This window comes from Puma concolor, chromosome A1 (genome assembly GCF_028749965.1).
Source record: "Puma concolor isolate L17-30 chromosome A1, mPumCon1.1.hap2, whole genome shotgun sequence".
Lineage (NCBI taxonomy): Eukaryota > Metazoa > Chordata > Mammalia > Carnivora > Felidae > Puma > Puma concolor.
This window is the reverse complement of record NC_141667.1, coordinates 132032671-132056564: the sequence shown is the minus strand read 5'-3', so window position 1 is coordinate 132056564 and position 23894 is coordinate 132032671. Positions and strand designations below refer to the sequence as shown.

General features: G+C 37.3%; 1 protein-coding gene across 1 annotated transcript in view; it reads right to left on the bottom strand.

Annotated features, from left to right (window-relative positions):
- Positions 1–23894, bottom strand: part of MEIKIN (meiotic kinetochore factor) — a 77304-nt gene that overhangs the window by 28196 nt on the left and 25214 nt on the right. Inside the window, exons 8-10 of the mRNA XM_025924983.2 lie at positions 23407–23471; positions 17756–17826; positions 1437–1601 (exon numbers count right to left, since the gene is read on the bottom strand). Coding sequence (XP_025780768.1) covers positions 1437–1601; positions 17756–17826; positions 23407–23471 — 301 coding nt within the window. The remainder of the gene's footprint in view (positions 1–1436; positions 1602–17755; positions 17827–23406; positions 23472–23894) is intronic.

Genomic DNA, 23894 nt, shown 5'->3' with positions numbered 1-23894 from the left:
AGAGAGAGAGAGGTAGGGATGGGGGAGGGAGGAAATGGGAAAAGGAGGAAAGGGAGAAGGAAAGGGAGGAAGAATGAGGAGACAAAAGAGATGATGGAAAAAAAGAGAAAGAATGAGAAGAGAGAGGGAAAGAGAAGAAGGATGAAGAAGATAGAGACCAACAAACTATGATCAGAAAGAAACTAACAAAGAAACAGAATTAGAGACAGAGAAGAACAGATGGAGAGAGATCAAGACAGAGATAGGATGAAGAGAGACAGAGCTTGAGACTGAGAGACAAAAACCAGGGAAGGCAAAGACAAACAGGCAGCTGCGAAAAAGAGTGACAGAAATATTCAAAAAGAAGACAGAAAACTTTATTTCTAGCGATCAGCTGTCTTTTCAACTTCTGGATTCCATGAAACAACTAGTGCCTCTGATAAATCTCTTTGAATAGGTGTTTATTATATGCAGCCAACTCTGGAACACAAACTCAGAGTTGGAACTTGAACATCATAGGCAAATTTGTGTTAGGTTTCTTTTTTTTTATTTTTTCTTTTTTTTTTTCTTTCACTCTTCCTTTCCTTTCTGGCTTAAAATCTCTTAAAATAGCTGTTTGTTCAAGACATAAGATGGGATTGTTTATTAGGAAAATTTTTATCAAAAATTTTATGTATATTTAGCTGGTACACTGTCAGCTCTTGAATTCATTAGCTATTTAATCTTTCTTCACCTGGGAAAGGGAATGATGAGGATTATTCTACCCCTAGGGATTGCTGTGCAAAGGTTACGAATAATACATGTAAAGAGAACCTACAGTGCCTACAGAGTAGGAGATATTCAATGATAGCTAGTATTTATTATTGTGGCTGCCACAGAGGTGTTCTGTTCAGACCTCCGTGAAGTGAGAACCTGCTGTTCCAGTGCAAAGAGTGCAGTTACCTGACAGCGCCCCAGTCCTCCCCCCCGCCCCCCGCAACCCTCTCAACTTCTCTGGAAAGCTTCAGCTTTCAGGTTGAGGCCATCATCTTCTCAGGCAACCCCCAGCCAACGTTTGAGCATAGAAGCCCAATGTAAGACTCCTGTAATAGATAACCTTTGCTCCAGAGCTCCTTATGGGGAAAGCTTCTGGCACACTTGCAATGAGGGCTGAGACGATTCCTGCCCAATACTGCTTTCTCCCTATATTCCTTTCTCAGCTGTTATCCCCTCCAGTATACCACTTGAATGAACTCTTAATTCTGTCTGAATATCTACTTCCCCATGGTCCCAAGAGACATAATTGTTAACTATCAATCCACTAAAAAAAACCTGCCTATATACAGCTATAAATATAAACCTCTCTGCATTTTTTCCTAGATTTGTTAACAAATCTATGTGTATCTAAATCTTTCCAATAAGTACATTTTCTGGATACAGGCTTTTCAAGAATTAGTTAAAAGAAGACCAGTGCTTACCGATGCAGATTCCATGGACTGAGGCAAAAGAACGTTGGTAACTGGTCCACCTGCACTGGTTTCAATAACAGATCTCTGGTGAGATGATGGAACCTTGATTTTTAGATGACGAGAACTTAACTTTGCTTGAAAATTTTTATCTGTATGTTCAGGATCTTTTTCAGGCTGAAATAAATTCATAATCATGAAATATACTCCATCATGAAATACATTCCATAATCATGAAATACACTGTAAAATTATTTGCAGCACTTCTCAGATGTCTTATTTTACTGTAATATTAATGTAATAATTATTACAATTAAAATAGGGTATATTTATCAATCATATAAATATTATATATATAATTCTATTCTTATTTCCTCAACTTGAAAAAGAGTTTTCAACTTAAAGATAAAGGTTTTGTAAAAAAAAGTAAAGTTTTCTACATATTTAAAAATAAAATCTATTGAAAGACAAAACAGTTTGAAATACACGCAACTCGGGGTGCCTGCGTGGCTCAGTTAAGCATTAACTTTGGCTCAGGTCATGATCTCAAGATCCATGAATTTGAGCCCCACATTGGTCTCTATGCTGACAGCTGGAGCCTGCTTCAGATTCTAGTCTCCCTCTCTCTCTGCCCCTCCCTCATTCACACTCTTTCTCGCTCTCAAAAATAAATAAGCATTAAAAAAAAAAAAAAAAAAAGAAATACACACAACTCAAAAAATTTCCCTACTACATTTAAGGTAACCTCTCTTAAACAGTGTTCCATGAAAACAGATCATAATGAGATTTATCTGCCTGTCAGTAGTTCAAACTAAATTTTAGAGAAAACATCAAATGTATTTATATAAATGTATTTATTATGCAGTCATCTTCATTTAAGAAATCAAAAGTACTTTCTAAGACATCAGGAAGCTGCAACTACAAGAAAGCATGTTCCTTTACCAATTAATCCCTCCATTGAAAATTGCAGATTGCTCAGTGACTGCTTGTCTTGTGTGACTTGTCCAATACAGTATTCCCAGTTTACATATATTCAACATAACTGAGGAGGTGAAATTTGAATTGAGTCCTGAAGAATGACGGTAGTTTTGAGTTGGGGCTGAGGGGATAAACACAATGGTAGAGAGAGGTAGGGGAAGGAAGGAAGGAGCTATAAAGTTCATTTCAATCAAAGGAAAGAACAATGGTATGGAGCAAACAGCAAGGTATTTACTGGCATCTACTGACTTGCTACTCTCATGTATAGGAAGCAAGCAACTTTTTCTCTCACTCCTGTCACCATTCTCAGCAATTTCATCACGCAAGTTGATAACTCATCTAACTAACTAGCCCTCCTGCAATTTTCAGTGGTTGACCTTTGCATTTTCAATAACTTTTTCGCTTCATGGTATTTTAATCATTCTGTGATCAAACATAGCTCTTACCATCAACAGAAATTACAGAATCACCAATTTGAATAGCTTCTTACATCCTTCCAACCTATGTTCAATTATGTTCATGAAATCAACTCCCCTCCATTGAAATTTCCAATTTACTGATCCTACCATTCTATCTTGATACATTACCCTTCTCCTGTCTTATTCTTTCCTCATCTACCACCATCTATCCTTGTAATTACTTGTGATCCCTTCTTCTATCACAGATATCTGACAAACCCCCAGCCCTAGATGACTCTTGATATCAATATCTTCTGTACCTCCACTGCAGCTGAGTGCTGGGAAAACCATACAATCTGGCATATCAAAGTCACCACAAACTCAAAAGGAGTAGCCACAGACTGGCAACACTTCTGCATTTCTCTAGCTTCTCATGATTATGTCACTCTCTTCCCATTTTCCTGAAACCTCTGGTCTCCTTCCTTCTCCCATTCTCAGCTGACAGCCTTACCTCACACTTCCCCACAACAACAGAGGTAATCAAACGGACATGACCATTAAGGATTCAATTTTGGGGGCGTGGTGCAAACTAAAAATGTGGGGTCCCTTGTTGAAAAAACTATTAAACATGTCAAGGCAAGAGAGCATTAAATGAAATGTGGGATCCTTCTAAGCACAAAGCCCATGCTGCTACCACTATTTTTACAAATATACCACAATGGTAATATCTCTACTCATATTTTAAAAATTTTTTCACATTTATTTATTTTTGAGAGAGAGAGAGAAAGAGTGTGAGCGGGGGAGGGGCAGAGAGAGAGGGAGATACAGAATCTGAAGCAGCTCCAGGCTCTGAGCTGTCAGCACAGAGCCCGACTCAGGGCTCGAACCCATAAGCTGTGAGGTCATGACCTGAGCCAAAGTCAGACACTTAACCAACTAAGCCACCCAGGCACCCCTCTCTACTCTTTTAAAGGCCAGTTCCTCCACTTGTATTCTGGATCCCATCTTTCCTCATCTTTTCAAAGACTTCCCTCTTACCCTAATTGTATACGAAGTTTGTTGGGGTTTTTAAAAACAGCTTTATTGAGATACAATTCACATACCATAAAACTCATTCACTTTAAGAGTAAAATCAATGTATTTTAGTATGTTCACAGGGTTGTACAACCACTATAGCCTAATTTTAGAACATTTTTGTCCCTCCTAAAAGAAACTCTGTTCTCATTAGCAGTACATCTGCTAATGGAGTAAAAACAAAACAAAACATGTTTCCTCTGACCCTGCCTCTCCTTCTAATTACTGTGCTTTTTCTTAATTTCCCTTCAGAGTCAAGCTCTATATGTAATCATTACTTCCTCACTTCTTTTTTCTTTTTTCCCACCTTTATTGAGGAAAAATTGACAAATATAATTGTATATATGTGAAGTGGACAAGTAACAGTATATACATATACACTGTTGAATGATAACCAAGATCAAGATAATTAATATATCCACCATCTGACATATTAATTTTGTGTGTGTGAGAGAAAGTTTAGAATCTACTCTCAGTAACTTACAAGTATGTAACAGTGTATTATGATCATCATTATGCTGTACATCAGATCTTCAGAACTTTCTCTCATTATGACTGAAAGTTTGTACCTTTAGACATACATCTCCCCATTTCCCCAGACTCCTAGCCTCTGGCAACTACCATTGTATTTTCTATTCTTTGTTTCTATTCTTTGTTTTGTTTTTTGGGTATTTTTGGGTTTTGCTTGTTTTTTAGGATTCCACATATAAGTGATACCATGCAGTATTTGTCTTCCTCTGGTTTATTTCATTTAGCATAATGCCCTTCAGGTTCATATATGGCAAGATTGTAAATGGCAAGATTTTCTTCTTTTTTTATAACCAAATAATATTCCATTAACTGTATCTATATATCTATATCTATATCTATATCACTTTCTTTACCCATTCATCTATTGAAGGACATTTAGGCTGTTTTCATATCTTGGCTATTGAAAATAATACTGCAGTGAACATGGGAGTGCAGATATCTCCCTGAGATACTGATTTCATTTCCTTTCCTTTGGATCTATACCCAGAAGTAACACTATAGGATATAGTTCTATTTTTAATAGTAACAGTAGTTCTGGGGCGCCTGGGTGGCGCAGTCAGTTAAGCATCCGACTTCAGCCAGGTCACGATCTCGCGGTCCGGGAGTTCGAGCCCCGCGTCAGGCTCTGGGCTGATGGCTCGGAGCCTGGAGCCTGTTTCCCATTCTGTGTCTCCCTCTCTCTCTGCCCCTCCCCCGTTCATGCTCTGTCTCTCTCTATACCAAAAATAAATAAACGTTAAAAAAAAAAAAATTTAAAAAAAAAATAAAAAAAAAATAGTAACAGTAGTTCTATTTTTAATTTTATGAGGAACCACCATATGGTTCTCCACAATACTTGTACCAGTTTACATTCCCACTAACAGTATTTAAGCATTCTCTTTTTTGCACATCTTTGCCAAAATTTGCTCTTACCTTTCTGCTAATAGCCATCCTACCAGATGTGAGGTGATCTCATTGTGGTTTGCATTTCCATTTCTCAGATTATTAGCGATATTGAGCACTTTTTCATGTATGTTTTGACAACTTTTACATCTTCTTTGGGAGAATATCTATTCCGGTATTTTGCACATTTTTAAATTGGATTATGTATTTGCTTTTTTGTTACTGAATGGTATAGGATCTTTAACTATTTTGAATATTAACCCCTTATAAGATATATGATTTGTAAATATTTTCTCTCATTCTTTGGGTTGCTTTTCCAATTAATTGTTTTATTAAAAAATAAGTTTATTTATTACAAATTTATTAATTCCTTTGCTGTATAGAAGCTCTTTAGTTTGATGTTGTCTCACTTTAGTTTTTCTTGCATGCTCCTTTCGTGTCTTATCAAAGAAATCATTGCCAAGACCAATGTCAAGGACGTTTTTCCCTAAGTTTTCTTCTAGGAGTTTTATATTTTCAGGTTTTATATTTACATCCTTAATCCATTTTGAGTTAATTTTTGTGAGTGGTATAAGATAGGGGTCCCGTCTCATTCTTCTGCATGTGGATATCCAATTTTCCCATTACCATTTATTGAAGAGATTATCCTTTCCCCAGTTTGTGTTCTTGGCACCCTTGTCAAAAATCAGTTGGCTGTATATATGTGGGTTTATTTCTGGGCTCTCTATTCTGTTCCACTGGTCTATGTGCCAGTGCTGTACTATTTCCATTCTACAGATTTATAATATATACTGAAATCAAGAAATGTGATATCTCCAGTTTTGTTCTTCTTTCTCAAGATTGCTTTGGCTACTTGGGGGTCTTATATGGTTCCACACAAATTTGAGGAGAGTTTTCTATTTCTGAGAAAAAATGTGATTGGAATTTTGAAAGGACAGCATTGGCTGTGTAGATTGCTTTGGGTAGATGGACATTTTCACAATATTAATTCTTCCAATTTAAAAACATGCAATATCTTCCCATTTCTTTGTGTCCTCTTTGATTTCTTTCATCAGTGCCTTAGAGTTTATAGTGTACAGGTCTTTTACCCCCTTGTTTAAATTTATCTCTAAGTATTTTATTGTTTTTTATGAGATTCTAAATGGGATTTTTAAAGAAAAAACACAGTTCTTTCCTCCACTGAGTCTTTCTCTTGTGAGTCTCCTTTACTACTCATTCAAAACACTCACACTTCTGATACTTCTGGTCACTACATGTGTTGGGAGTTTTTCCCACAACAAAATTTCTCTGCAACACCAGCTAGATGTCCTACAATTCAACTCAATTCTAACACTGTTTACCTGCAGATAATATCAGATCCCACAGGTTAAAGGCTTAGTCCCACAAGACTGCTCCCATACAAATCCAGATGCCAATCACAGGTAGTAGGTCCCCAGGTTATCCTCAAGTTCTATACAATTTGGCAACAAATTGGAAGCCCCCATCACCCTATCCTCAGGTTCAATTAATTTGCTACGGCAAATCACATAACCCAGGGAAACACTTACATTTACTAATTTATTAAAGGATATATACTAATATAGAGTGAGGTCTGGGAGGGTCCCAAGCATAAGAACTTCTGCCACAGTGGAGTTGTGATCTGTCACCTCCTGGTGTGGATGTGTTCACCAACCTAGAAGCTCTTCAAATATCCTTCTATTAGAATTTTTATGGAGGGTTCCTCATGTAGGCATAATCAATTACTAACTTCATTCCAGCTCCTTTCCCCTCTTTGGAGAAGGGAGTGACTGGGTTGAAAATTTCAAGCTTTTAATTATGGCGTGGTCTTCCTGATGACCAGGTCCATCTAGGAGCCACAAAGGAGTCCACCCACCGTTGTCTCATGAACAGAAGATCCTCTAGTATTCTTATAACTTAGGGATTTACAAGGGTTTTAGGAGCCTTGTGTCAGGGATGGGGTCAAAAAAATATTAAAACAAGAGATGCTCCTGGTGTTCTTAACACTTAGGAAATTACAAGCACTTAGGAGCTGTGTGCCAGGAAATGGGGACAGAGACCAAAATATATATTTCCTCTTATCTCACAGGATTGCTTTCTGATTTCTGTTTCAAATAGTTTAATGCTAGTGTATAGGAACATAACAAATTGTTGTATGTTGATTTTGTATTCTGCAACTTTACAGAATTTATCCATTAGTTCTGACAGTCTTTTTGGTAGAGTCTTTAGGGTTTTCAATATATAATATCATGCCATCCACAAAGAGATAATTTCCCTTCTTCCTTTCCTATATGCATGATTTTTACTTCTTTTTCTTATCAAATTGCTCTGGCTAAAATGTGCAGTACTATACTGAATAGAAGTGGCAAGAGTGAACATCTTTTCTTATTCCTGATCTTAGAGGAAAAGTTTTTAACTTTTCACCACTGAGTATGATATAAGCTATGGGCTTGTCATATGTAGCCTTTATTATGTTGAGGTATGTTCCTTCTATACCTAATTTGTTGAAAGTTTCTATTATGAAAGGATGTTGAATTTTGTCCAACACTTTTCTGCGTCTATTGAAATGATATGCTTTCTATCCTTCATTCTGTTAATGTGGTGTATCACGTTAACTGATTCTCTTATGTTGAACTATACTTTCATACCAGGGATAAATCCTATTTGATTGTGAAATATGATGTTTTCAATTCGCTCTTGAATTTGGTTTGCTAGTGTTTTGTTGAGGATTGTTATCTACGTTCATCAGGAATATTGGCCCGTAATTTTCTTTTCTTTTAGTGTTCTTTCCTGGAGTTGGTATCACAGTAAAGCTGTCCTTGTAAAATGAGTTTGGAAGTGTTCCTTCCTCTTCAGTTTTTAGAAAAGTTTGAGAAGGACTGATATTAATTCTTCTTTAAACATTTAAACATTAGATGAGGCACCTGAGTGTCTCAGTTGGTTGAGCATCCAACTGTTGATTTCAGCTCAGGTCATGATCCCAAGGTTGTGGGACTGAACCCCACATCAGGCTCTGTGCTGAATGTGGAACCAGCTTAAGACTCTCTCTCTCTCTCTCTCTCTCTCTCTCTCTCTCTATCCAAAGGGAGCCAATTCCCATCACTGAACTTGCTTGCCACCGTGCAAACGCCCACCGCTGTGCTTCTGTGGATCCATCCCTCCGACAGGCCTGCCTCCCTCCTGGTGCTGCAGGGGCCCCTCCCACAAGGGACCACCGAAGGCAAAGCTACCTAAGCCTGCGCCTCCTGCCCCTGTGCACCTTGCAGAACCACCTGGCTAATATGCCCTTGACCAGATCCCATCTAAGCAGCACCACAAGCCTGGCAGTGTGCAAATAGCCCAGACAGGGCCACACCACTCCACAGTGAGTCCTGCCCCTGGGAGAGGGGAAGATGAGGTACACACCAGTCTGACTGTGGCCCCAGTGGTGGGCTGGGGGCAGACATCAGGTCTGACTGTGGCCCTGACACAAGTTACTCCTAACAGCACAGGGGAAGTGCCCTGCAGTTTGGAGTTACCACAGGGACTACCCAAAATGATGAAATGGAATAATTCTCCTCAAAAGAAACTCCAGGAAGTAGCGACAGCTAATGAATTGATCAAAAACGATTTAAGCAATATAACAGAACAAGAATTTAGAATAATAGTCATAAAATTAATTGCTGGGCTTGAAAACAGCATAGATGACAGCAGAGAATCTATTGCTACAGAGATCAAGGGACTAAGAAATAGTCATGGGGAGCTAAAAAATGCTATAAATGAGCTGCAAAATAAAATGGAGGCAGCCATAGCACGGATTGAAGAGGCAGAGGAGAGAATAGGTGAATTAGAAGATAAAATTATGGAGAAAGAGGAAGCTGAGAAAAAGAGAGATAAAAAAATCCAGGAGTATGAGGGGAGAATTAGATAACTAAGTGATACAATCAAATGGAACAATATCCATATCATAGGAATTCCAGAAGGAGAGAGAGAAAGGGGCTGAAGGTGTACTTGAACAAATCATAGCTGAGAACTTCCCTGATCTGGGGAAGGAAAAAGGCATTGAAATCCAAGAGGCACACAGAACTCCCTTCAGACGTAACTTGAATCGATCTTCTGCACAACATATCATAGTGAAACTGGCAAAATACAAGGATAAAGAGAAAATTCTCAAAACAGCTAGGAATAAACACGCTGCCAGAAAGGAATGGCAGGAAATCTTCAATGTGATGAACAGAAAAAATATGCAGCCAACATTCCTTTATCCAGCAAGTCTGTCATTTAGAACAGAAGGAAGGAGAGATAAAGGTCTTCCTAAACAAACAAAAACTGAAGGAATTTACCACCACTAAACCAGCCCTACAAGAGATCCTAAGGGGGATCCTGTGAGACAAAGTGCCAGAGACATCAGTACAAGCATGAAACCTACAGACATCATAATGACTCTAAACCCCTATCTTTCATAATAACACTGAATGTAAATGGACTAAATGCTCCAACCAAAAGACATAGGGTATCAGAATGGATAAAAAAACAAGACCCATCTATTTGCTGTCTACAAGAGACTCATTTTAGACACAAAGGTACCTTCAGATTGAAAGTGAGGGGATGGAGAACTATCTATCATGCTACTGGAAGTCAAAAGAAAGCTGGAGTAGCCATACTTATATCAGACAAACTAGACTTTAAATTAAAGGCTGTAACAAGAGATGAAGAAGGGCATTATATAATAATTACAGGGTCTATCTATCAGGAAGAGCTAACAATTATAAATGTCTATGCACCAAAACTGAGAGCCCCCAAATATATAAAGCAATTAATCACAAACATAAGCAACCTTATTGATAAGAATGTGGTAATTGCAGGGGACTTTAATATCCCACTTAGAGCAATGGATAGATCATCTAGACACAGAATCAATAAAGAAACAAGGGCCCTGAATGATACACTGAATCAGATGGACTTGACAGATATTTAGAACTCTGCATCCCAAAGCAACAGAATATAGTTTCTTCTCAAGTGCACATGGAAGATTTTCTAAGAGAGATCACATACTGGGTCACAAAACAGCCCTTCGTAAGTATACAAGAATGGAGATCTTACCATGCACTCTTTCAGACCACAAGGCTATGAAACTTTAAATCAACCAAGGAAAAAGTCTGGAAAACCTCCAAAAGCATGGAGGTTAAAGAACACCCTACTAAAGAATGAATGGGTCAACCAGGCACTTAGAGGAGAAATTTAAAAATATATGGAAACAAATGAAAATGAAAATACAATAATCCAAACACTTTGGGATGCAGCGAAGGCAGTCCTGAGAGGAAAATACATTGCAATCCAGGCCTATCTCAAGAAACAAGAAAAATCCCAAATACAAAATCTAACAGCACACCTAAAGGAAATAGAAGCAGAACAGCAAAGAACCCAAACCCAGCAGAAGAAGAGAAATAATGCAGATCAGAGCAGAAATAAACAATATAGAATCTAAAAAAAACTGTAGAGCAGATCAATGAAACCAAGAGTAGGTTTTTTGAAAAAATAAACAAAATTGATAAACCTCTAGCCAGGCTTCTCAAAAAGAAAAGGGAGAGGACCCAAATAGATAAAATCATGAATGAAAATGGACTTATTACAACCAATACCTCAGAAATACAAGCAATTATCAGGGAATACTAGGAAAAATTATATGCCAACAAACTGGACAACCTGGAAGAAATGGACAAATTCCTAAGCACCCACACACTTCCAAAACTCAAACAGGAAGAAATAGAAAACTTGAGCAGACCCATAACCAGCAAATAAATTGAATCAGTTATCAAAAATCTCCCAACAAATAAGAGTCCAGGACCAGATGGCTTCCCTGGGGAAGTCTACCAGACATTGAGAACAGAGATAATACCTATCCTTCTCAAGCTGTCCCAAAAAATAGAAAGGGAAGGAAAACTTCCAGACTCATTCTATGAAGCCAGCATTACTTTGATTCCCAAACCAGACAGAGACCCCACAAAAAAAGAGAACTACAGGCCAATATCCCCGATGAATATGGATGCAAAAATTCTCAATAAGATACTAGAAAATCGAATTCAAAAGCATATAAGAATTAATCACCATGATATATTGGGATTCATTCCCGGGGTGCAGGGCTGGTTCAACATTCACAAATCAATCAATGTGATACATCGCATTAATAAAAGAAAAGATAAGAACCTTATGATCCTGTCAATCGATGCAGAAAAAGCATTTGACAAAATTCAGCACCCTTTCTTAATAAAAACCCTCAAGAAAGTCAAGATAGAAGGAACATACTTAAACATCATAAAATCCACTTATGAAAAGACCACAGATAATATCCTCACTGGGGAAAAACTGAGAGCTTTCCCCCTGAGATCAGGAACACGACAGGGATGTCCACTCTCACCGCTGTTGTTTAACATAGTGTTGGAAGTTCTAGCATCAGCAGTCAGACAACAAAAGGAAATCAAAGGCATCAAAATTGGCAAAGATGAAGTCAAGCTTTCACTTTTTGCAGATGACATGATATTATATATGGAAAACCCAACAGACTCCACCAAAAGTCTACTAGACCTGACACATGAATTCAGCGAAATTGCAGGATACAAAATCAATGTATGGAAATCAGGTGCATTCTTACATACTAATAATGAAGCAACAGAAAGACAAATAAAGAAACTGATCCCATTCACAATGGCACCAAGAATCATAAAATAACCTAGAAATAAACCTAACCAAAGATGCAAAAGATCTGTATGCTGAAAACTATAGAAAGCTGATGAAGGAAATTGAAGAAGATATAAAGAAATGGAAAAACATTCCGTGCTCATGGATTGGAAGAATAAATATTGTTAAAATGTCAATACTCCCAAAGCTATCAACACATTCAATGCAATCCCAATCAAAATTGCACCAGCATTCTTCTTGAAACTAGAACAAGCAATCCTAAAATTTGTACGGAACCACAAAAGACCCCGAATAGCCAAAGTAATATTGAAGAAGACCAAAGCGGGAGGCATCACAATCTCAGACTTTAGCCTCTACTACAAAGCTGTAATCATCAAGACAGCATGGTATTGGCACAAAAACAGACACATAGACCAATGGAATCGAATAGAGACTCCAGAATTGGACCCACAAAAGTATGGCCAACTCATCTTTGACAAAGCAGGAAAGAATATCCAATGGAAAAAAGACAGTCTCTTTAACAAATGGTGCTGGGAGAACTGGACAGCAACATGCAGAAGAATGAAACTAGACCACTTTCTTATACCACTCACAAAAATAAACTCAAAATGGATAAAGGACCTGAATGTAAGACAGGATACCATCAAAACCCTGGAGGAGAAAGCAGGAAAAAACCTCTCTGACCTCAAACGCAGCAATTTCTTACTTGACACATCCCCAAAGGCAAGGGAATTAAAAACAAAAATGAACTATTAGGACCTCATGAAGATAAAAAGCTTCTGCACTGCAACGGAAACAATCAACAAAACTAAAATGCAACCAACAGAATGGGAAGATATTTGCAAATGACATATCAGACAAAGGGCTAGTATCCAAAATCTATAAAGAACTCACCAAACTCCACACCTGAAAAACAAATAATCCAGTGAAGAAATGGGCAGAAAACATGAACAGACAATTCTGTAAAGAAGACATCCAGATGGCCAAGAGGTACATGAAAAGATGCTCAATGTCACTCCTCATCAGGGCAATACAAATCAAAACCACACTCAGATACCACGTCATGCCGGTCAGAGTGGCTAAAATGAACAAATCAGGAGACTATAGATGCTGGAGAGGATGTGGAGAAACGGGAACCCTCTTGCACTGTTGGTGGGAATGCAAACTGGTGCAGCCACTCTGGAAAACAGTGTGGAGGTTCCTCAAAAAATTAAAAATAGATCTACCCTATGACCCAGCAATAGCACTGCTAGGAATTTACCCAAGGGATACAGGAGTACTGATGTCTAGGGGCACTTGTACCCCAATGTTTATAGCAGCACTTTCAACAATAGCCAAATTATAGAAAGAGCCTAAATGTCCATCAACTGACAAATGGATAAAGAAGTTGTGGTTTATATATACAATGGAATACTACTTGGCAATGAGAAAGAATGAACTATGGCCTTTTGTAGCAACATGGATGGAACTGGAGAGTGTTATGCTAAATGAGATCAGTCATACAGAGAAAGACAGATACCATATGTTTTCACCCCTATGTGGATCCTGAGAAACTTAACAGAAGACCATGGGGGAGGGGAAGGGGAAAAAAAGTTAGAGAGGGAGGGAGCCAAACCATAAGAGACCCTTAAAAACTGAAAATAGGGGCGCCTGGGTGGCGCAGTCGGTTGAGTGTCCAACTTCAGCCAGGTCACGATCTTGCGGTCCGTGAGTTCGAGCCCCGCGTCAGGCTCTGGGCTGATGGCTCAGAGCCTGGAGACTGTTTCCGATTCTGTGTCTCCCTCTCTCTCTGCCCCTCCCCCGTTCGTGCTCTGTCTCTCTCTGTCCCAAAAATAAATTAACGTTGAAAAAAAAATTGAAAAAATAAAAAAATAAAAAACTAACAAATTTTTTAGAGAACTTTGAGGTTCACAGAAGAATTGAGCAAAATGCATAGAGTTCCCATATACCCCTTGACCGTACTCATGCACAATCTCCTTTATTTAACATACTGCAACACAGTGTTACATTTATTAGGATAGATGAACTTATACTGGCATATTATTTTCCTTCTCCTTGAAGAACTTCCCTTAATATTTCTTAAAAGGAAGGCCTAGTAGCAACAAATTATAAATTTTTGTTTGAGAAAATCTTTAATTGTCCTTCATTTTTGAAGGAGAATTTCACAAGGTATAGAATTCTAGCTTGGTTTTTTTCTCTCAGCACTTTAAATATTTCACTTCAGTCTTTTATTTCTTAATAATTTCTAAGGAGAGGTCTGTAATGTTTACCTTTGCTCTTCTATAAGTAAGGTGTTTTTCTCCCTCTGGCTTCTTTAAACATTTTTTTCTTTCTCTTTGATTTTCTGATGTTTGAATATAATAAATCTAGATGTAGTTTTGGGAGCATTTATCCTGCGTGGTATTCTGTGAACTTCCTGAATCTATGATTTGGTATCTGACAATAATTTTGGGAAATTCTGACTCATTATTGCTTCAAATGTTGCTTTTGTTCCTTTTTCTGTTTCTTTTCTTTCTGGAATTCCAATTATGTGTATGTCACACCTTTTGTAGTTGTTTCACAGTTCTTGAATAGTCTGGTTTTTGTTTTGTTTTGTTTTGTTTTTGTCTTTTTTCTCTTTGCTTTTCAGTTTTGGAAGTTTCTTCGGTCATATCCTCAAACTTAGGTATTCTTTCCTAAGTTGTGTCCAGTCTACTAATGAGTCCATCAAAGGCATTCTTTATTCTTGCTATAGTATTTTTAATCTCTAGCATTTCTTTTTTGATCTTTCTTAGAACATTGATCTTTGTGTTTATATTATTCATCTGTTCTTGCATGTTGTCTACTTTTTACTATAATGTCCTTAGCATATTAATCATAGTTATTTAAAAATTCTGGTCTGATAATTCTAATACTACTGCCACATCTGACTCTGATTCTGATGTTTTATTCAGTCTCTCAAACTTTTTTTTGCCTTTTAATATGCCTTGTAATTTTTTGCTAAAAGGTAGACAAGATGTACTGGTTAATAGGAACTGTGGTAAATAGGCCTATAGTAATGTAGTGGTAAGATGTGGGGGGAGGGGAGCAGTCATAGGGCTGTGATGACGTCTTTTTTGTTTATTGTTTAGCTTGTGCTTCTGGATGGTAAAATTCACCAGTGTTTCTTGGTTGTCACACCTCCTTAGGTGGGACAGCACAGCTAGAGAGAGGTGTAGTTGTGTATTTCCTGTTCTTTTTTTAAGTTTATTTATTCATTTTGAGAGAGAGACAGAGCAAGGGTGCACACGTGATGGGGAGGGGCAGAGAGAGAGGGAGAGAGAGAATCCCAAGCAGGATCTGCACTGTCAGTGCAGAGTCCCATGCAGGGCTTGAACTCACAAACTGTGAGCTCATGACCTCAGCTGAAATCAAAAGTTGGACCCTTAACCAAATGAACTACCCAGACTCCCCTGTAGTTGGGTATTTCCATTCCCCCATGTGGAAGTTAGAGGAAGCTAGAATTGGAGTATTTTTCTTTCCTCATTTGAAAAAGCAGAGCTGGCTGGAGTTGGGTACTTCCCTTCCCCCAGGTAGGATAGCCTCTGTTAAAATACCAGCAAATTAGGCTCTGGTAAAATATTTTCTTCTGATGGAAGGCTTTGTTAAGAACAAAATACTCCAGGGGCACCTGGGTGGCTCAGCTGGTTAAGCAAACAACTCTTGATTTTGGTTCAGGACATGATCTCAAGGTTTGTGGGATCAAGTTCCATGTTGGGCTCCATGCTGAGCATGGAGCCTGCTTGAGATTCATTCTGTCTCTCTCTCTCCCCCTCTCCCCTGCTTGCAGTCTCTTTCTCTCAAAATAAATAAGAAATTTTAAAAAAACATTAAAAAAGAACAAAAAAGAACATAATATTCTAGTGTATTTCCAAATGGTTCTTTTCCCCTTCTCACTACTAAAAGCATGAGGGGATTTTTCTTTGATATTTACTGTGAGGACTTGGTAGAGGTCCCTCCTAGAGGCAAAACTAATAAAATTATTGAGGCCCCCTGATGACTGTGTTCCTCTTGAGTTTTTAACTCTCAGTGTTGTCCTCAGTGAGCCTCCGGCAACTCACCAATCACACTAGCACTGGTTCCCATTCCAGCACTGGTTCTCAGGGAGGTTTCTGTTCACACATTTCTGTTCCAGTAAGTCATGATTCTCTATATCCACTGACCTGTCTTTCCAAGTTTTACTGCAGCACTTTAGCCTATGACCTTATTTTTCTGACATGTCTAAAAAGAGTTGTTGATTTTTCACTTTGTTCAGCTTTTTACTTGTTAGGACAGAGAGATGACTTCTAAGTTCCTTACATGCTAGGCCAGAAATTTGAAGTCCTCCAATTTTATAAAGTTCTTTATAACACTGGGATTCCAAGCAACATTCAGCATTGTTAACCACTCCCTCTTTTAGGAGTAAATGCTCTCCTCTCTTGTCTTCTATGATACCATATTCTGTTTATTTCCCTCCTTTTCTCTGTCCATTCTTACTTTTGTACCTGACCATAAAGCTTTCCAAGGAGTGATACTGGACTCTTGTCTCTTCCTCACTTGATAGATACTCATTCTTTCTAACGTGCTTTCATCTATTTCTATGAATTTAAAACACTGTACACTTCTTTTCTGTCCTAACCTGCAGAGTTGTAGCCAATGGTCCTTCCAACATTTTCATTTTCAGGTGACCTCAAACTTCCTGCCTTTCCTATCACAGTAAATAGCACCTTTATCCACCAAAGCTGGTTAAGACAGAAACCTAGATGTCTTTTTTGACACCTCTCATTCCTTTACCCTCTATATCCGATTCTTGAACTCTACAGGCATAATTATCTTGAATCCATGCTTATTTTTCCATCTCTCCTACAAAAAACCCTAGGCACCACAATCTTTTTTTTTTTTTTTTAATGTTTACTTTTGAGAGATTGCGTTCAGGTGAGGGACAGAGGGAGAGGGAGACAGAGGATCCAAAGTGGGCTCTGCACTGACAGCAGACAGCCTGATGTAGGGCTTGAATTCACAAATCACGAGATCATGACCTGAGCCCAAATTGGACGCTTAACTGACTGAGCCACCTACGTGCCCCAAAGCCACCACAATCTTGCACCTAAAATATCTGCAACTTCATACTATGGAGTCTTCCTACTGACAGTCTTGCCCTTTTGCAATTTTATCCCCAATGTATACAATGACAGTAAAGTGTAGTGTAAAGAATACAGGAATAGATCCAGAAAGACCTGCCACAAACTCTTCAAACATACTAATTAATATCTAGATCTCATTTTTCTCAGCTATAAAATGGGTGGAAACAAAATAAAACAAAACAAAAACTTAGGTGATAGGAATGCTATAAGGAAAAGATACAATTTATAAAAAAGTGCTTAGAATAATGCTTAGCATTGAATACTCACTCAAATAGTAGCTCTATTACATACAAAACAAAATTCAATTTCCTCCCCAAAGACCTCTAGACTCTAGGACTAAAGTACTAATTCACAAATACTCCTCAGCAGAAAACACTGCTGTGGACATACAGCAAATGTCTTATTTTCACCTTAAATGAATGTTTAATAGACATCCACTTACCCAAAAGGAATCTGGAAAATCTGTAAATTTCACTGAACCTATATAGAGTATATATTCAAGTAACAATAATATTAACTACTAAATTCAAAAAATATTTGAAATTATTGACTTAAATAACTGAAAAATAATTCCTATAAAACTGTTAGTTAAGAATATGCTCTATATTAATTAAATTTATGGTTTATGTAGTTATTCTGCTTTAATACTTGCTTTTTTCTTTGTTTTTTCAGGTGCTGAAGGGTAAGTTTTCTCAGCAAGTAAAACTTCACAAGCTGCATTATCTGTAAAGAAAAAGATACTTCAATATTTTAATTATTTAACCTCTCCTTAACTATAAGTATAGAAAATAGAACTCAAATTTGAAAAACAAAACCCTGATTTCAATGACTGCATCTCTGTAATAGTTTCAGAAGAAAAACTTAATATATGTTGAATAATCTGACTGGCTATAGATAAGAGTCCCAGGTTTCATAGGAGTAAATAAGCTCTATGTAAAATATTTACTTTTCAATTAATAGAGAAAGGTGTGTGTGATTAAAATTCTTCATTAATTATCCTTTCATTTCCATATTCCTGTATTTTCAGGCTCTCTTGAAACTTCTCTACTGCAACTTTTCTATTAACATTTAAAATATAGTCAGGACTCTTTGATCTTACCAAAAACTTTATCTGTACCCAATACCCCTTCATGCTATATACTCTCTCTCCTCTTATCCACAGGCATGTCCACATATACTAACATAACTTCCTCTCCTCCTGTTTACTCCCAAACCCACAGCAATCTAATTTCAGGTCCCACAAATATGAGCAGAAACCTTTCCTGCCCTACCTTATTGGACATCAGTACAACAAGCATGAACATTTCCCTCTGGTCCCTTTCATGGCTCCTACTCAGTCCTGACTCTTCTCTTTTTTTTCACTCTCCAGACTCAATCCAAAAAGCAACAAAAATCTTTTGACTGTCTGCTTTCTGCCAATGTTACCTAGCATATGTACTTAATATGCAAATTTGGCTTTTCTTTATTCTTAACACTATTACCTTGCTTTAAGGCAACAAGAGATTTCCCTTCGGATTATTTCAGTAGTTTTTCAATTTAGCCCCTCTGTACTCCACTACCCCTGTTACATACCTAAAATACAAGTCTAATATCATCTGCTTAAAACTTTCCCAAGGCTTTCCACTGCATTCCAGTTAAAACTCAAGCTTTTTAACTTAGCATATAAAATCCTGATTTTTGTGATGCCTGCCTATAATACATATACATTCCCAGCCTCGTTGCAGAGGCTAATTAGGTTTCTAGATACAAATAGGATACCCATTTAAATTTGAATTTCAGATAAGCAAATAATTTTTTAGTATAAGTATATGCCATGTAATAGTACAAGCATATACAATATTTGTGACATAATTATATTAAAAATTATTTATCTGAATTCAAAATTAACTGACCATTCTGCATCTTACTTGCTAAATCTGGCAACCCTTGAGACTAACCACTTCACTCATCTTCATCTCCTCAAATAGAGGGAAGTAGTAGGTTTCAGAATTCTGTAAGAGATAAAATTGGTACCAAGGTTTGGTAATAGATTAAGTCTAAGAAGTAACAAAGAGGAAGGTGTCAAGAATGATCCCGATGTTTCCAGTCTGCTAAGCTACACTTGATAGATGGAAGACACTAGTGGAAGACCAGGTTAGGTCTTGGTTGTGACGATTCTCAGTCCTCAATTCCTGCTTTATTTATTCTCTCAGTAACTTTTGTTACAGCTACTTCTAAATGCTGAAGTGTTTCATTTACATTCTTTTTGCATGTTTGTTTTCTATGCCACTTCCTAGGTGATCTCATCTGATCCTATGGCTTTAAAACATTTATATTCTTGACTCCAGATATTTATTTATAGCTCCAGTCTCTGCCCTAAACTCCAGACTCCTGTATCACAAACTGCTCTCATTACATCTCTACTTGAAGGCTAATAAGTCTCTCAATGTTTTAATATTTTATTGAAGAACTCTACGTACACAATAGTAGGCACAAATCTTAAATATGTATGTATTCACCCATATAATCACCACCCAAATCAAGATATAAAATATTCCAACACGTCAAAAGTTTCCTGTATGTTCCTTCCCATTCAGCACCCCCTTTCCAAAGATTACCACTATTCTTACTTCTACTACCCAAAATAGTCTTGCCTGTTCTTGAACTTCATATATATGGAATTACACAACACATACATGTTTTTGTCTGCATCATTTCATGAAACATTAGGTACAGGAGTAGAGAGATAAAATTCAATGTTGAAACCAAATTCTCTCTTTTTTTTTAATATGAAATTTATTGTCAAATTGGTTTCCATACAACACCCAGTGCTCATCCCAAAAGGAAACTAAATTCTCTTTTTTTTTTTTTTTTTTTTTTTTTTAAATTTTTTTTTTTTTTTTTTTTTATTTTTTTGGGACAGAGAGAGACAGAGCATGAACGGGGGAGGGGCAGAGAGAGAGGGAGACACAGAATTGGAAACAGGCTCCGGGCTCTGAGCCATCAGCCCAGAGCCCGACGCGGGGCTCGAACTCACGGACCGCGAGATCATGACCTGGCTGAAGTCGGATGCTTAACCGACTGCGCCACCCAGGCACCCCAACTAAATTCTCTTAATCATCCTCCCAACTTGCTCTGTCCTCCAGTGCTTTCTCAAGAAATGATACCATCATTCATCCACTTGCTTAAACCAATAATTTTAGACTCATCCTTGACATTTATTTTTCTCTTACCCAACATACAGATTAATCAGAAAATCCTAGTGCTTTGAAATATATTCCGGGGGCACCTGGGTGGCTCAGTTGGTTAAGCATCCAACTTCGGTCAGGTCATGATCTCACAGTCCATGAGTTCAAGCCCTGCATTGCGCTCTGTGCTACCAGCTCAGAGCCTGGAGCCTGCATTGAATTTTGTGTCTACCTGTCTCTCTGCTCCTCCCTATTCATAATGTGTGTGTGTCTCTCTCTCAAAAATAATAAAACACTAAAGGTATATATATATATATATATATATATATATATAAAGGTATATATATATATATATAAAGGTATATATATATATTCCAAATCAGACCACTGCTACCACGTTAGTCTCATACCATTACCTGACCACTACAATAGTTTAACAGGGTCACTTTGCCTTCTTAGTCTATCTCCACATAGCAGCCAGAGTGATTATTCTAAAATATGTATCCAAGGGGCGCCTGGGTGGCTCAGTCAGTTAAGTGTCTGACTTCAGCTCAGGTCATGATCTCGCAGTTCTTGAGTTCAAGCCCTATGTTGGGCTCTGTGCTGACAGCTCAGAACCTGGAGCCTGCTTCACATTCTGTGTCTCCCTTTTTCTCTGTCCCTCCCCCACTCATGCTCTGTCTCTCTCTATCTCTCAAAAATAAATAAAAACATTTAAAAATTATAAAAAAAATGTATCCAATCACATCATCCCACTTCTCAGCACATTTAGAAGAGAATTCTTACTCCTTACGATGGCATAGGAGACTCTACATTATACCACTTGACTAGCCCTCAACACAACTGCAGTCATTCATTTTTTTTAAACTCATTTTGCTCCAGTCATACAAACCTCTTTTCTCTTCTTCAAATGTGCTGCGCTCATTCCCATCTTAGGACCTTTTCTCTTGTTGTTCCCTTTGCCAGCATACTCTATCACAGATTTTCACATGACCCACATTCAAGCTCTGTACAAATATCATCTCCTCAGAGATGCTTATCCTAGAGACTTTTAAATACAGAGAACAAACTGAGGGTGGAAGGGGGTGGGGGCAGGGAAAATGAGTGATGGGCAGTGAGGAGGGCACTTAATGGGGTAAGTACTAGGTGTTTTATGTAAGTGATGAGTCACAGGAACTACTCCCAAAGCCAAGAGCACACCATATACACTGTATGTTAGCTAACTTGACAATAAATTATATAAAAAAATAAAAAAATTAAATAAAATTTAAAAATACAATAAAATAGTATGCCTTGGGGCGCCTGGGTGGCTCAGGTGGTTGAGGGTCCAACTCTTGATCTTGACTCAGGTCATGATCTTGTGGTTCATGGGATCAAGCCCCATGTCTGGATGTGCACGGATAGGATGGAGCCTGCTTGGGATTCTCTCTCTCCTTCTCTCTCTGCCTCTCCCCTGCTCACACACTCTCTCTCAAAATAAATAAATAAACTTAAAAAAAATCATAAAATAGCATCCCTACTCATACCCTGTTTTTACCCTGCTTTATTTTTATTCTAATATTGATGTATATTCATTTGTTTATCTGTTTATTATCTTTCTTCCTCCACTATAGCAGCTCTGTTAGGGCAAGGACTCTGTCATGTTCCCCAGCAGCTAAGAAACTTTGTGTCACAATGTAGGTGATTAAAGAATATTTGTTGAATGAATGGAATTAATGAATGGTGTGATAAGTTATCTCTGAAACATCCAAGGGGAAATGTCCAGAAGGCAGCTACATATAAGGGTCTTATTCTCAGAAGAAAGTCTAGATTGAGAGAAAACTTGGAGACCCTGCTTTTTATAGAACACCTGTACATATTAGGGGTAAATTTTAAAAAGATTAAAATCTAGGAACTGGCCTTGAAGAACTTCCACATTTAATGACTAATAGTGGCAGATTAGATTGCAAAGGAGACTGTGCAGGAGTTACCTGGGAAGTAGTTACCTGTTTATGTTTGTCTCTATGACTAGACAAGTTTCTAACACTTAGTAAAGAACGTGACATAGGAACACAGTTGGATTTGTTGAACTAAGGAAGTAAAAAGTAATTCTTGAGTAAGAAGTCATTTAATTTTAAATTTCAAGTTAATCAACCACATAGAAGTAAGAATACAAAAGCATACATAATTCCAGAATCACTGTTCTGACTCACTATCAGGCTTTATAAATAGTATTTTCCACAGCCAAAGAAAACTTTTTATTGGGCAAGACCTAAGTAAAATCATGATTGCTTTTGGAACCCTTACTACTTTCACTTTGATAGCCTCTCTTCTCTTGTTCACAAGCTCCCTTACTCTTAGATTTATACAAAAATTCCTCTTCTAATTCTCACCCTCCAGCGTAGTAGATGCTACTCCTTTGAAAGATGGGTGCTTTTACAAGTTTATTTTTTATCACTTGATTAATTTCCCTTAAAAGAGCAACTATTTTCATCATTTTTATACCCAGAAATCCTAACATAATACTTGACATTTAGAAAATACTCAGTAGCAGTATTTCTCAAAGTGAAAATGATGCAAAAAACTATTTTTTTCTTTTAGTTCATACAAACTTGCCTATTAAGAGTAAAACCAGCAATTCTTTGTTTACCCACAAATAAATGCTGTAAAACTTGATTCAGGAAATAAAAATGGAAATCTGAGATACAGCATGAATTAATAAGGTTGGAAATGTCTAAGTTTATTCCAATTATAGACTAAATTATAGAGTGCCTATAATGCAAGACACTGTGTTTATCCTTTTATTTTCAATCATCACACATAATTGCAATATAAATGTTTACTGATTATCTTCCTCTCCCATGACTGAAACTGAGGAGGCAAGGATTTAATACTACTCTTTACTGGTATATATAGCAACACCTAATACAGAGTATATACTCAGTAAATGTTTATGAAATGAATTAATAATGGGTATTTTAGTGATAGTTAAAGACACACATATCTTTCTAACTTCACATATCTTCATTTTTTAAAATATAACCAAGCTAAAAAGCACTCAGTTTCCTGGGCTACCAATTTTCTAAAAATATACTGCATTATCACAAAAATAAAGGAATACAGAATTATGAAAATGATTAGTTTCACTGTTTATTACCTGATTCTGAATGCAAAGTACTCTTTGGTTTCTGAGAAATATTTTGGTCGGTTAATGTCATCACTCTATAATAGGAACAAATTAATGATTAGTCTCAATTTTTCAGTAACTGTAGAGAATCCTCAAATAAAATTTACAATAATAACATTAAATTTTTTTTTAATGTTTATTTATTTTTGAGAGAGACAGAGACAGAATGCGTGTGGGTTAGGGGCAGAGAGAGAGGGAGACACAGAATCCAAAGCAGGTTCTAGGCTCTGAGCTGTCAGCACAGAGCCCGATGCAGGGCTGGAACTCACAAGCTGTGAGATCATGACCTGAGCCGAAGTCAGGACGCTCAAATGACTGAGCCACCCAGGCGTCCCTACAATAATAACATTTATATACTATAAAATATCTGTAGAAAGAACACAACTGGTTAAGAAAATGTTACCATATCTACATGAACAAATAGTTTAATAAAAGGTAATACATTTATATACTTTTCA